The sequence below is a fragment of the Saimiri boliviensis genome, chromosome 12 (genome assembly GCF_048565385.1).
Source record: "Saimiri boliviensis isolate mSaiBol1 chromosome 12, mSaiBol1.pri, whole genome shotgun sequence".
Classification (NCBI taxonomy): Eukaryota; Metazoa; Chordata; class Mammalia; order Primates; family Cebidae; genus Saimiri; species Saimiri boliviensis.
Genome location: NC_133460.1, coordinates 87,059,426 through 87,071,898, shown reverse-complemented (window position 1 = coordinate 87,071,898; position 12,473 = coordinate 87,059,426). Strand labels below are relative to the sequence as shown.

The window sequence follows — 12,473 nt, the reverse complement described above, 5'->3', positions numbered from 1 at the left end:
GTAGCTGGGACTACTGGCGTGCATCACCATGCCTAGATTATTTATTTATTTATTTATTTTTTTGAGACAGATTCTTGTTCTATCACCAGCTTGGAGTGCAGTGGTGCGATCTTGGCTCACTGCAAACTCTGCCTCCCAGGTTCAAGCAATTCTCCTGCCTTAGCCTCCAAAGTAGCTGGGACTATAGGTGTGCACCACCACACCCAGCTAATTTTTTGTATTTTTAGTAGAGATGGGGTTTCACCATGTTGGCCAGGATGATCTTGATCTCTTGACCTTGTGATCCGCCAACCTCGGTTGGCCTCCCAAAGTTCTGGGATTACAGTTGTGATCCACCGTACCTGGCCCAATTATTTTTATTTTTTGTAGAGAGGAGGTTTCACCATGTTGCTCAAGCTGGTCTCAAGTTCCTGGGCTCAAGTGATCCTCCCACCTCAGCCTTGCAAAGTGCTGGAATTACAGGTGTGAGCCACTGCAGCACAATATCTTGGCACTGCCTCAGTCCCTAGGGGACAGGAAAGATGGGACTTCTTTTTTGCACTGTGGGCTCCCTGAGGGCAGGGACAGCTTCCGGGTTCCCAGCACCCTACAAGGGAACTAGCACTGAAATGGGCTCGTGCCTGCTGATGAGGATGGGAAAGTTTATCCTTGAAGGGGACTCTTCCCCTTGTGACCCATTTCAGGGTTCCCAAGAAGGGAGGGCTTGGGGCTTCCCCACAGGGCAGCACCGGGAATCTGTGGCAGCAGGAACAGAAAGAGGAAGCTGAGGTCTTGTTGGACCCTGGAGTTCAGCTGTCCTGTCCTAGGCAGGCAGCCCTGTCAACACGGGCACGGCACGAAGGCCCCGGGGTGGGGGTTGGGGAGGCAGGCATGGTCTGTAGGCTGTCCATGACCAGGGCTCAGGTGGATCCTCACCTTGGCACCTGCTACCACCCCACTTCTCTCAGACTATGTCCAAAATCTCAGGCTCCAACCTCCGAAGACCCTAACCTGTAGCCCACCCCAATCTGAGGGGAGACATTGTTGTTAAGGGAATGCAAAAGGAACAGAGGGTGGGGAAGTCAGCAGCTAAGAGATCAGCCTCGGCCACGTGGTAAAAACCCCGTTTCTTAAAAAAAAAAAAAAAAAAAAAATTAGGCGTGGTGGCGCACGCTTGTGGTCCCAGCTACCCTGGAGACTGAGGTGGGAGAATCACTTGAACCCAGGGGCTCGAGGGTGCAACGAGCCATATTCGCTTGTAAATCTGCACTCCAGCCTGGGGCTGTAACAGCAAGGAAAAAAAAAAAGATAGAAAAGAGAAGAAAGGAAAAGAAAGACGGAAAGAAAAAAGGAGGAAAGAAAGAAAAAGAGAAAAGAAGAGAAAAGAAGGAAAGAGAGAGGGAAGGAAAGAAAAAGAGATTTCAGGTCTCTGGTGGATAAGAAGGAACAAGGCGGGGCTGCAGCCCTACCCACTTCGACTCCACCCACTCGCGAGACCTTCACGCCTTACTCCTCCCTACACGCGGCAAAACTGGCCGCCGCGGGATCCCGTCCATAGCCCTGGGACGTTTGAGAATTAGCGAGGAATCCCCGCCCTGTTGTGGGCAATTTTCCCTTCTCAAAAATGGCCGCCGCGGCGCCTCTGGATGGGAACCGCTCTGGGCCCCGCCTTTGATCTCGTTGGCGGGGCTGGGGGATGAGAGCTTCACCGCGCGGGACAAGTCGCCGGCGGCGCCCAACGGAGCAGGTGATTTCCCCTCCTGCCCCCGGCCCAGGGCTAGGAGAGTCGCGGAGAGCGCTGACCCAGGGTACCCGTCCTGTGTGTTCCCCCACGGTACCCCCCTGGGGCCCGCCGGACCCCCATCTCTGATTCTCGCCGTGGCCTGTATCAAGGCACTTCCAGTTTCCTCAGGCCTCCCTCGTCATATGTCCTCCAAGGCCACGGCCGCAACCCCATGCTCTCGGGCCCACTCTTCTGGATGCTTACGGGTGTTCTGCTAGCGGGTTTAGGGAGCTGCGGCTTCAGGGGTCGGCCATCATCGCGGTCCCACTTCCTGTGCTTGCCTTCCCTGTTTGTGCTCCCGCCTGACTTTGGATGCAGGGATCCCTTGTTCCCCTCAATGCCCTTGGTGCCTCTAAGGCCTGACTTGGGAATCAGGGGACAATGATATCCTCTGGAGCCTGTGTTATGGGTGCAGAGCCTCAGGAACCGGGCTTCACAGGGGCTGGGAGAAGCAGTGAAGACCTCCGTGGCAGACCCCTTGCTGCCTCCCTCAGAAGTTCGCTAGGACTCCTTTCACGCTGGCTCCCAGGATTCCTCCTCCCATATGGCCTGCTTTCCTTCCACTTTAAGCACCTCCCCACCCCAAGGGAGCAACATAGTACTTCTTACCCCAGTCTCACTTAAATTTGTCCACAGGGTCTCTATCTAGCATCTGGAGGGTCCAGGCCTGTGCTGCTCTTGGGACGCTCCCAGGCCAGATGGGAGCAGTGAGTATAGGGCAGTTAGGATTGGCTGCAGAAAGGAAGTGAGTCTTGCAGAATGAGATTTGGAGAGACAGAGGGAAAGCTACTCTGAGCTGGGAGAATGATGTGAGCAAGGATTCTGAAGTTGGCAATATGGCCAGCCAGGCAGGTGAGGAGATTCAAAATATAGGATGGGGCCACACAGTTTGCATCACGAGAGGTGATGCAGTGTGGTGGTTAACAGTGAGGATTCTTGGCGCCTGTAGTCCCAGCTACTGGGGGCGCTGAGGCAGGACAATTGCTTGAACCTGGGGGGCAGAGGTTGCAGTGGGCCGAGATCACGCCACTGCACTCCAGCCTAGGCGACAGAGTAAGACTCTTGTCTCAAAAACAAAAAACAAAAAAACAAGTGAGTGTTCTGGAACCAGATGGCCTGGGTGTAAATCTGCCATTAACTTGCCCTGTGACCTTGGGAAAGTTACTTAACCACACAGTGCCTTCATTTCCTTTCAGGTAAAATGGGGGAAATAGTATCTACATTTTAGAGTTACTGTATGGATTAGGTAAGTTAATACATGTAAAAGTGAGCCGGGCGCGGTGGCTCAAGCCTGTAATCCCAGCACTTTGGGAGGCTGAGGCGGGCGGATCATGAGGTCGAGAGATCGAGACCATCCTGGTCAACATGGTGAAACCCCGTCTCTACTAAAAATACAAAAAACATTAGCTGGGCATGGTGGTGCATGCCTGTAATCCCAGCTACTCAGGAGGCTGAGGCAGGAGAATTGCTTGAACCCAGGAGGCGGAGGTTGCGGTGAGCCGAGATCGTGCCATTGCACTCCAGCCTGGGTAACAAGAGCGAAACTCCGTCTCAAAAAAAAAAAAAAAAAAAAAAAATACATGTAAAAGTGTTTAGAGGTCTGGTGCAGTGGCTCACGCCTGTAATCCCAGCACACATGAGGTCAGGAGTTTGAAACCAGTCTGCCCAACATAGTGAAACCCCGTCTCTACTAAAAATACAAAAAATTAGCCGGGCATGGTGGCAGATGCCTGTAATCCCACCTACTCGGGAGGCTGAGGCAAGAGAATCAGGTGAACCTGGGAAGTGGAGGTTGCAGTGAGCCAGGATCATGCCACTGCACTCTAGCCTGGGTGACGGTGCAAGACTTCATCTCAAAAAAAAAAAAAAAAAAAGTGCTTAGAACAATGCCTGGTAAACAGAGGCAATAATTGCTAGTATTACCATCATCAGAGGTATTTAGGCAGGACTCATGACAGGATGATAGTCACATTTCATAGACACCATCAACCAATGATCCCTAATTCGGGGCCCCAAGAAGTAGTGTTACAGCTGGAATTTGAAATGCCTCATGGAAATCATGTTCTCACCCTGGAGAAGGCTGGGTGCTACTTAGGAAACTAGTCTGGTAGACCAGATCTTACCCAACTCAGAGGCTATGTGGGGAGAAGTATTAGGAGCCCCTGAGCAGGAAGGATGTGCTGAGGAAGGCTGCGGGGGATGGAAAGGTGAAAGAGAGCTTAGAAGGCTGGGTGAAGTTTGGGTAGACCAAGAACAGATGGAGGGAGGGAGGATGTTCCCTTGGAAGGCAAACTAGAGAAAAGCTTAGGGCAAGTCTTTTTATTTGGGGACAGTGAAGAGTTTCCTAATAATTCCCTGGTCCCCTGGCCTTCGTTAAAAACCCAGAAGCATTAGACATCCCTGAGAAGCTTCTTCCCTAGAAACTAGGCTTTCAGGCCTAGTGCGGTGGTTCATGCCTGTAATACCAACACTTTGGGAGGCCGAGGTGGGCAGATCACCTGAGGTCAGGAATTCAAGACCAGCCTGACCAACATGGAGAACTCCTGTCTCTACTAAAAATACAAAATTAGCCAGGCGTGGTGGCGCATGCCTGTAATCCCAGCTACTCAGGAGGCTGAGGTAGGAGAATTGCTTGAACTCGGGAGGCAGAGGTTGCGGTGAGCTGAGATCGTGCCATTGCACTCCAGCCTGGGCAACAGAAGTGAAACTCCGTCTCAAAACAAACAAACTGGGCTTTCCTGGCACAGTGGCTCACAAGTGTAATCCCAGTACTTTGGGAGGCTGAGGCAGGCAGATCACCTGAGGTCAGGAGTTCGAGACCAGCCTGGCCAAATGGTGAAACCCTGTCTCTACTAAAAATACAAAAATTAGCTGGGTGTGCTGGCTGGCGCCTAAAATCCCAGGTATTTGGGAGGCTGAGGCAGGAGAATCGCTTGAACCTCTCAGGTTCATACCATTGCACTCCAGCCTGGGCGACAAGAGGGCAACTCCATCTCAAAAAAAAAAAAGAAAAAGAAACAGAAACTGGGCTTTCATGCAGCAGCCATGGGCCTTTGTCCCAGCAGAGGCTGCCAGGCAACTGACAGCCCCAGAATTCCAGGGTGATGTAACCCAGGGTCAAGGTAGGTCCCTGGAGGGGGCTCCCCCCTTGAGGGAGCTGCATGATGGGATCTGAGCTGAGCCATTCCGCTCTTCCCCAGGGTCCATGGTGAGGGCTCTGGAGCAGGGGGTATGCATCCCGCTGGTAAGCTGGGGCTTCTCAGTCCTGCTTTCCAAAGTGAACCCTGTGCTATGAGCAACTCTGTTACCACTCAGGGGACCAGGCAACTGTGAGCATAGATGGTAGCTCCAACCCAGCCCGCTTCTAAGTCTTGATATCCTCCCTTCCCCAGAGTAGCCCCTAGAATAGATACTGACCTAGGTAACCTGGATTTAAAGCTGACTACCACAGTCAAGCCAGATGACTCTAGGCAAGTCATTAAACACATTGAACTTCCATTTCTTCTTCTGTAAATTGGGGTGTAACTGTTTATTGAGTGTGCACTTCATAAGACATGCTGAGTATACATTAGTGAATGTCAGCCCGGTGTGGAGTCCCTGCTTCATGAGACAACTGGAAGAAACATTAAACATTGTCCAAATAATAATTATGGCTGTGAAAGTTGCTGCTACTCAGAAAACATGTAGCCTGTATAGAGAGTGTAGTATGGCAGGGACCATACAAGTTCTAGAAAGTCAGGGGTGGTGTCCCTTGAGGAAGGGAATTATTATTATTTTTTGAGACGTAGTCTTGCTGTGTTGCCCAGGCAGGAGTGCAGTGGGATGATCTCAGCTCATTGCAAGCTCCGCCTCCCAAGTTCAAGCAATTCTTCTGCCTGAGCCCCCCAGTAGCTGGGATTACAGGCACATGCCACCATGCCTGGCTAATTTTTGTATTTTTAGTAGAGACAGGGTTTTGCTGCGTGCGAAACGGACTCTCTGTTGTTGTTGTTGTTGTTTTCTGAGAGCAAAATATATATATATATATATATATATATATAAGATGGGGTCTTGCTGTGTTGCCCAGGCTGGTCTTAAACTCCTGAGCACAAACAATCTACCTGCCTCAGCCTCCCAAAGTGCTGGAATTACAAGCATGAGGCACCCTGCCCAGCTAAGGAAGGGAATTTTATTTTGGACAGAGTTTCACTCTGTTACCCAGGCTGTAGTGCAATGGCCTGATCTCAGCTTACTGCAACCTCCACCTCCCAGGTTCCAGCGATTCTCCTGCCTCAGCAGCTGCGACTACAGGCACGTGCCACCATGCCCAGCTAATTTTTTGTATTTTAGTAGAGATGGAGTTTCACCATGTTGGCCAGGATACTCTTGATCTTCTGACCTCGTGATCCACCCGCCTCAGCCTCCCAAAGTGCTGGGATTATAGCTAGCCACTGTGCCCGGCCAGGAAGGGAATTTTAAAATGAGACCCAAAAGATCAGAGAGAGTGACAGTAAGTGAAGGGGTGGAGGCGGAAGGGTGCCCTGGCAGAGGAAACAGTTTGTGAAGCCCTAGCACCTAGAAAAATGCTCACACTGGGTAGGTGCTCAATACATACTTGTTGACATGTTACATTCCCATCTACATGCTTTTGACTCCCAAAAGTCTGTTTGGGTGTCAGGAGCATGTGGGTGATAATGAATGGCTTCAGACCTGTAGGTCCAAATGCCAGCTCATTGTTTCACTCAGATGATAGAGTAGAAGGCTCACAGGGCACACTACCTTGCCATGAAAGAGCTTGAGTATTGGCAAACTGCAAGAAAGCCAGGGTGGGGCAGGGCATGGTGTCACGCCTATAATCCCAACACTTTAGGAGCCCTAGGTGGGGTGGATCTTCTGAGGTCAGGAGACCCGCCTGGCCAACATGGTCTTTACTAGAAATATGAAAATTAGCCAGGCATGGTGGCACATGCCTGTAATCCCAGCTACTCAGGAGGCTGAGGCAAGAGAATCAGTTGAACCCAGGAGGCAGAGATTGCATGAGCTGAGACTGCTCCACTGCACTCCAGCCTGGGTGACAGGGTGAGAGTCTGTCTCAAAAAAAAAAAAAAAAAAAGGAAGCCAAGGTAGAGGGAGGGAAATGATCCAGCAAGGTGTAGTGCATGGTGAAGCTGGAGAGAGATATAGATAGGGTAAGGCCTGCAGTGGAAAGCCATGAAAAGATTCTGGACTTCCCTGAAGGGTGGTGGGAAGGCACTGATAGTTGTTTTTTTTTTTGAGATGGAATTTCGCTCTTGTTGCCCAGGCTAGAGTGTATATGGCGTGATCTCAGTTCACTGCAACCTCTGCCTCCCAGGTTTAAGTGATTCTCCTGCCTCAGCCGGGATTACAGGCATGCGCCACCATGCCTGGCTACTTTTTGTATTCTTAGTAGAGACAGGCTTTCTCCATATTGGCCAGGCTTGTCTTGAACTCCAGGCCGCAGGTGATCCGTGTGCCTCAGCTTCCCAAAGTGCTAGGATTACAGGCGTGAGCCACTGATAGATTTTAAGCAGAAGAAGATGTGACTATTGTAACGATCACTTGACTCTGGTGTGGAGAATAGGTTGTTGGGGGAAAGATGGAGTGCGGAGAAGGGTTAAGAAGATCTTGCAGCAAAGAGATGAAGAAGGGTGAGAGCAGAGATGGAGAGTAGATGTGGCAAGAGATCATGATTAGGGCTTGGCAACTGACTGGATGAAGGAAAGCAAGGGGTAGGATGGTGTCAAGGATAATTCACAGATTTGTGGCAGGAACAGCCAGTTGCCTGGACATGGATTTACTGAGGATGACCGTGGAGGAGTAAAACACCTTGACAGAATGTCAGTTTGGGACATGCTAAGCATGAGATGCCTGTAAAACATCCACATGGTAGTGTTAGGGAGATAGATGTCCAAGTTTATAGCTCAGAGGAGACTGGACTAGAGGACTGGACATTTGGGAATTGATGACATGGTGTTGATACATAAAGATGTGGGCCCAGATGAGATCTTCCAGAGAAAACAAGTGCTGCAGTGAGGAGGAGCAGAAGCCTTGCACATGAGGAACTCCCACATTTACAGGGCGACAGAGAAGGGGACAGAGAAAGAGGCTTCGAAGAAATGGCCAGAGAGGTAGAAGGATACTAGGAGAGAATGATGTCTCAGAAACCAAAGTTGGTGCTGCTGAAAGGGCAAATAAAGGTGAAATCATGAGAAATTGCCCCCTCTTTTTTTGTAGATCAAAACTAGACAAAAGGGCTGGGTGTGGTGGCTCACACCTGTAATTCCAGCACTTTGGGAGGCTGAGGTGGATGGATCACAAGGTTAGGAGTTCAAGACTAGCCTGGCCAAAATGGTGAAAGCCCGTCTCTACTAAAAATACAAAAACTAGCCGGGTGTGGCAGCAGGCACTTGTAGTCCCAGCTACTTCAGAGGCTGAGGCAGAGAATTGCTTATACCCGGGCGGCAGAGGTTGCAGTGAGCTGAGATTGCGCCACTGCACTTCAGCATGGGCAACACAGTGAGACTCCGTCTCAAAAAAAAAAAAAAAAAAAAAAGACAAGCCAGGTGCGGTGGCTCAAGCCTGTAATCCCAGCACTTTGGGAGGCTGAGGCGGGTGGATCACGAGGTCAAGAGATCGAGACCATCCTGGTCAACATGGTGAAACCCCATCTCTACTAAAAATACAAAAAATTAGCTGGGCATGGTGGCACGTGCCTGTAATCCCAGCTACTCAGGAGGCTGAGGCAGGAGAATTGCCTGAACCCAGGAGGCAGAGGTTGCGGTGAGCCGAGATCACCATTGTACTCCAGCCTGGGTCACAAGAACAAAACTCTGTCTCAAAAAAAAAAAAAAAAAAAAAAAAAAAAAGACAAAATTGGCAAGCTCATATGGTTCAATTTGATTAGACCAAAACCTGGAAATTTTGGGGCTGGGCACAGTGACTCATGCCTGTAATCCCAGCACTTTGGGAGGCCAACGTGGGTAGATCGCTTTGAGCCCAGAAGTTTGAGACCAGCCTGGGTCTTGAACCCAGAACTCAAAACATGACAAAACCACGTCTTTACTAAAAATACAAAAAACAAACAAACAAACAAACAAACAAAAAACTAGCAGGGCATGGTGGTGAGGGTCTGTAGTCCCAGCTACTCCAGAAGCTAAGGTAGAAGGATGGCTTGAGCTGGGGAGATGGAGGTTGCAGTGAGCTCATATCATGCCACTGCATTCCAGCCTGGGTGGCAGAGCCAGACCCTGTCTCAAAAAAAAAAAAAAGAAAAAAAGAAAAAAAGAAATTGTCGGCCAGGTGCAGTGGCTCACACCTGTAATCCAAGCACTTTGGAGGCCGAGGCGGGTGGATCACCTGAGGTCAGGAGTTCAAGACCAGCCTGACCAACACAGTGAAACCTCATCTTTAAAAAGAAAAAAAAAAGAAAGAAATTTTGGTGGAGATATTGGAGCAGAAGCCAGACTTGAGATAGGGAGAAGTGGATAGAATTCGGATAAGAAGGGAGTAGAACTGACGGACTTGGTGGTAGACTGGGTGCAGCAGATAGGGGTGAAAGAGGGCAAAATCAAGGCTATGCTCCCAAACAGACCTTTGGGAGTCAGAAGTATGTACATGGGGATGGAACATGTCAACAAGTATGTATTGAGCACCTACCTAGTGTGGGCATTTTTCTAGGTGCTAGGGCATGAACAAAAATAATGCTAACGGTAGTAAGTGCTATGTAGGGTTAGGGGCATAGAGAAGACTTCTTTGCTGTAGGTTAGTCAGGGAAGGGCTCTCTGATGAGGTAACATTTGAGTGGAGCCCTGAAGAGTGTCTGGACAAGCCTTGGATGTCTGCAGGACACAAAATGCCTGCCCTGGGTAGGTGCACAGTACATGCTTGTTGACATGTTCCATCCCCATCTACATCATTTTGACTTCCAAAAGTCTGTTTGGGAGTCAGGAGCATGTGGGTAGAGACAGGAGGAAGCTCAGCAAGTCTGAGGGACAGCAAGGTGGTGCAGGAGCGAGCCAGCCAGGAAGGACTGGGGAGGCTGGAGAGCTGGGAAAGGGCCGGATCTGTGGGCTCGGCAGGCCGTGGGGAGGAGGATGGAAAGTGTTCTACAGATAGCCCCAGGCTGCAGGAAGGGCAGAGACTAGGGAGAGAAAAGAATCCATAAAAGGCTTCCCCTTCTATCTGGGCCCCAGAGCCAGAAAAGCCCCTTTGTGCAGAGGGTGGGTGGGCTGTTCTGGGTGGGGGAAGGGCTGTGCTTGGTCACGAGGCCGCTCCTTGAGGGGCTGGACAATGGGGCTCCTTGTGGTTGGAGGCTAAGGGGCCCCCTCAATTGTGGGATTCCTGAGCCAGGAGGCATGTGACCTCAAGACCTTGCCAGAAGGTCTGGGGCTGCTGCTAGGGAATGGGGTAGGGGGATGGGGAGAAGTGGGGCGCACTCCTCTAAGAGGCTGTCTCCAGAGACAGTACCCTATCCTGTCAGGCTGGAGGAGGTAAGAGATGGGCCGGGGAGGGGGCATGGTTCTGCTTGGGAGAACAGAGAGGGCAGCCTCAACAGATGGTTCCACAGCAGGCCAGGAGGGAGGAGCTGCTGCCCCCAGGTCCAGTGGGTGAGTACAGACAAAAGAGGGCCTGGCCATCCTGTCTGTCTGTGTCCCTTCAGAAGAAGGGAGAGCATGGAGCTGGAGAGGATCGTCAGTGCAGCCCTCCTTGCCTTTGTCCAGACGCACCTCCCGGAGGCCGACCTCAGGTAGAGACAGCTTCCCCGGAAGGTTCACGTCAGTGCCAGAGCTGGAGCTGCCCGGTAGTACTATGAGTCCTGGCTGATGGAAAGATGGCGGGAGGGCTGATGACGATTTCCTGAGAGGCCTTCCCGCTCATCCTGTCCCTGTTACCTTTGTTGGGCAGATGGGAAACCATAGGTCTGGGGGAGGGGGTTACACTTTTTGGCCTCAAGGATTAAGGTCTAGCTCATGAACCCCATGAAGCTGAAGGCTGAAGTTTCAGGACAGGTGGGGATGCTGGAGGTATCCAGTGTCCTACCCAGGGCTTGTCCTGGCCCCTTCCTGCAGTGGTTTGGATGAAGTCATCTTCTCCTATGTGCTCGGGGTCCTGGAGGACCTGGGGCCCTCAGGCCCATCAGAGGAGAACTTCGATATGGAGGCCTTCACTGAGATGATGGAGGCCTATGTGCCTGGCTTTGCCCACATCCCCAGGTAGGTTCTGCCTGGGGCCAGGAGGAGGAAGGGGCTGGTTGATTATGGGGTGGGCAGAGTTGTCTTCTCTCACCACCCTTATGTTTTCAGGGGCACAATAGGGGACATGATGCAGAAGCTCTCAGGGCAGCTGAGTGATGCCAGGAACAAAGGTGAGTCTGGGGCTGTAGGCACCTGGGTGATTCATAACCCCTCCCAATTCCCTACTCCCCAGAGCACTGACAAACCTGATGCTCTCTCTGCCTCTTTAAGAGAACCTACAACCGCAGAGCTCTGGTGTCCAAGGTCAGGTGCCCATCTCCCCAGAGCCTCTGCAGCGGCCGGAAATGCTCAAAGAAGAGACCAGGTCTTCTGCTGCTGCTGCTGCTGCTGCTGGGGACACCCAAGATGAGGTACTGGTAGAGGAGGTTAGCAATGAGGGACCCAGGGGGCTGGCAAGGGGGAGTATTGCCTTTTGTTAATGTTTGTACCCTTAGGCAACTGGTGCTGAGGAGGAGCTTCTGCCAGGGGTGGATGTACTCCTGGAGGTGTTCCCTACCTGTTCGGTGGAACAGGCCCAGTGGGTGCTGGCCAAAGCTCGGGGGGACTTGGAAGAAGCTGTGCAGATGCTGGTAGAGGGGAAGGAAGAGGGGCCTGCAGCCTGGGATGGCTCCAACCAGGTATCTTCTCCCAGCACCCCCCACCATGTAGCCTCGGCTACACTCCACCTCCGTGTTAAGCCCCGACCCCTACCTATCCCCCTCTGTTTCCCCTGCTGGTGCCCTTGGGCCTAGACCAGGCCTCCCCTCTCTGCAGGACCTGCCTAGACGCCTCAGAGGTCCCCAAAAGGATGAGCTGAAGTCCTTCATCCTGCAGAAGTGAGTCTGGGCTGGGCTAGGCTGGGCTGTGCCCTAGAGGGTCTTCCCACGGTGACAGGAGCTTCAGCCAGCCAGTTTTTGGCAGGTACATGATGGTGGATAGTGCAGAGGATCAGAAGATTCACCGGCCCATGGCTCCCAAGGAGGTGAGAGTTGGGGTTGCTGGGGATGTGGAATGGGTAGGACTGGCTCCTGGCTTCTGCCGCTCACTGCCGGATTGCCTGACAGGCCCCCAAGAAGCTGATCCGATACATCGACAACCAGATAGTCAGCACCAAAGGGGAGCGATTCAAAGATGTGCGGAACCCTGAGGCCGAGGAGATGAAGGCTACATACATCAACCTCAAGCCGGCCAGAAAGTACCGCTTCCATTGAGGCACTCGCCGGACTCTGCCCGAGCCTTCTAGGCTCAGATCCCAGAGGGATGCAGGAGCCCTACAGCCCTACACAGGGGCCCCCTAACTCCTGTCCCCATTCTCTACTTCTTTGCTCCATAGTGTTAACCTATTCTCAGAGCTGCCTCCATGGGCTCAGTAAAGGTGGCCCAAGGAAGCTGTGAGTGCATTCTGGTCATTTCTGCCTCAGGACTGGGACACTAGGCCTGTCTGACCTTCCCTCCCAAACCTTGAATCCTCTATCTTC

At 51.8% G+C, this 12,473-nt stretch overlaps 1 protein-coding gene across 2 annotated transcripts; it reads left to right on the top strand.

Annotated features, from left to right (window-relative positions):
- The first annotated feature begins 1,559 nt into the window (after positions 1 to 1,559).
- On the top strand, positions 1,560 to 12,383 carry CUEDC2 (CUE domain containing 2). 2 transcript variants are annotated; one of them, XM_074382796.1, is made up of 9 exons: positions 1,560 to 1,726; positions 10,425 to 10,508; positions 10,831 to 10,974; positions 11,065 to 11,126; positions 11,227 to 11,366; positions 11,451 to 11,633; positions 11,770 to 11,831; positions 11,917 to 11,977; positions 12,060 to 12,383. In XM_074382796.1, the coding sequence occupies exons 2-9, from the start codon at positions 10,435 to 10,437 to the stop codon at positions 12,204 to 12,206; spliced, it is 873 nt and encodes a 290-aa protein (XP_074238897.1). In that variant the 5' UTR covers positions 1,560 to 1,726; positions 10,425 to 10,434; the 3' UTR covers positions 12,207 to 12,383. The 2 variants fall into 2 exon arrangements, with proteins under 2 accessions (XP_074238897.1, XP_074238896.1); XM_074382795.1 differs by having other exon boundaries at positions 1,561 to 1,726; positions 10,422 to 10,508.
- The last annotated feature ends 90 nt before the right edge of the window (positions 12,384 to 12,473 follow it).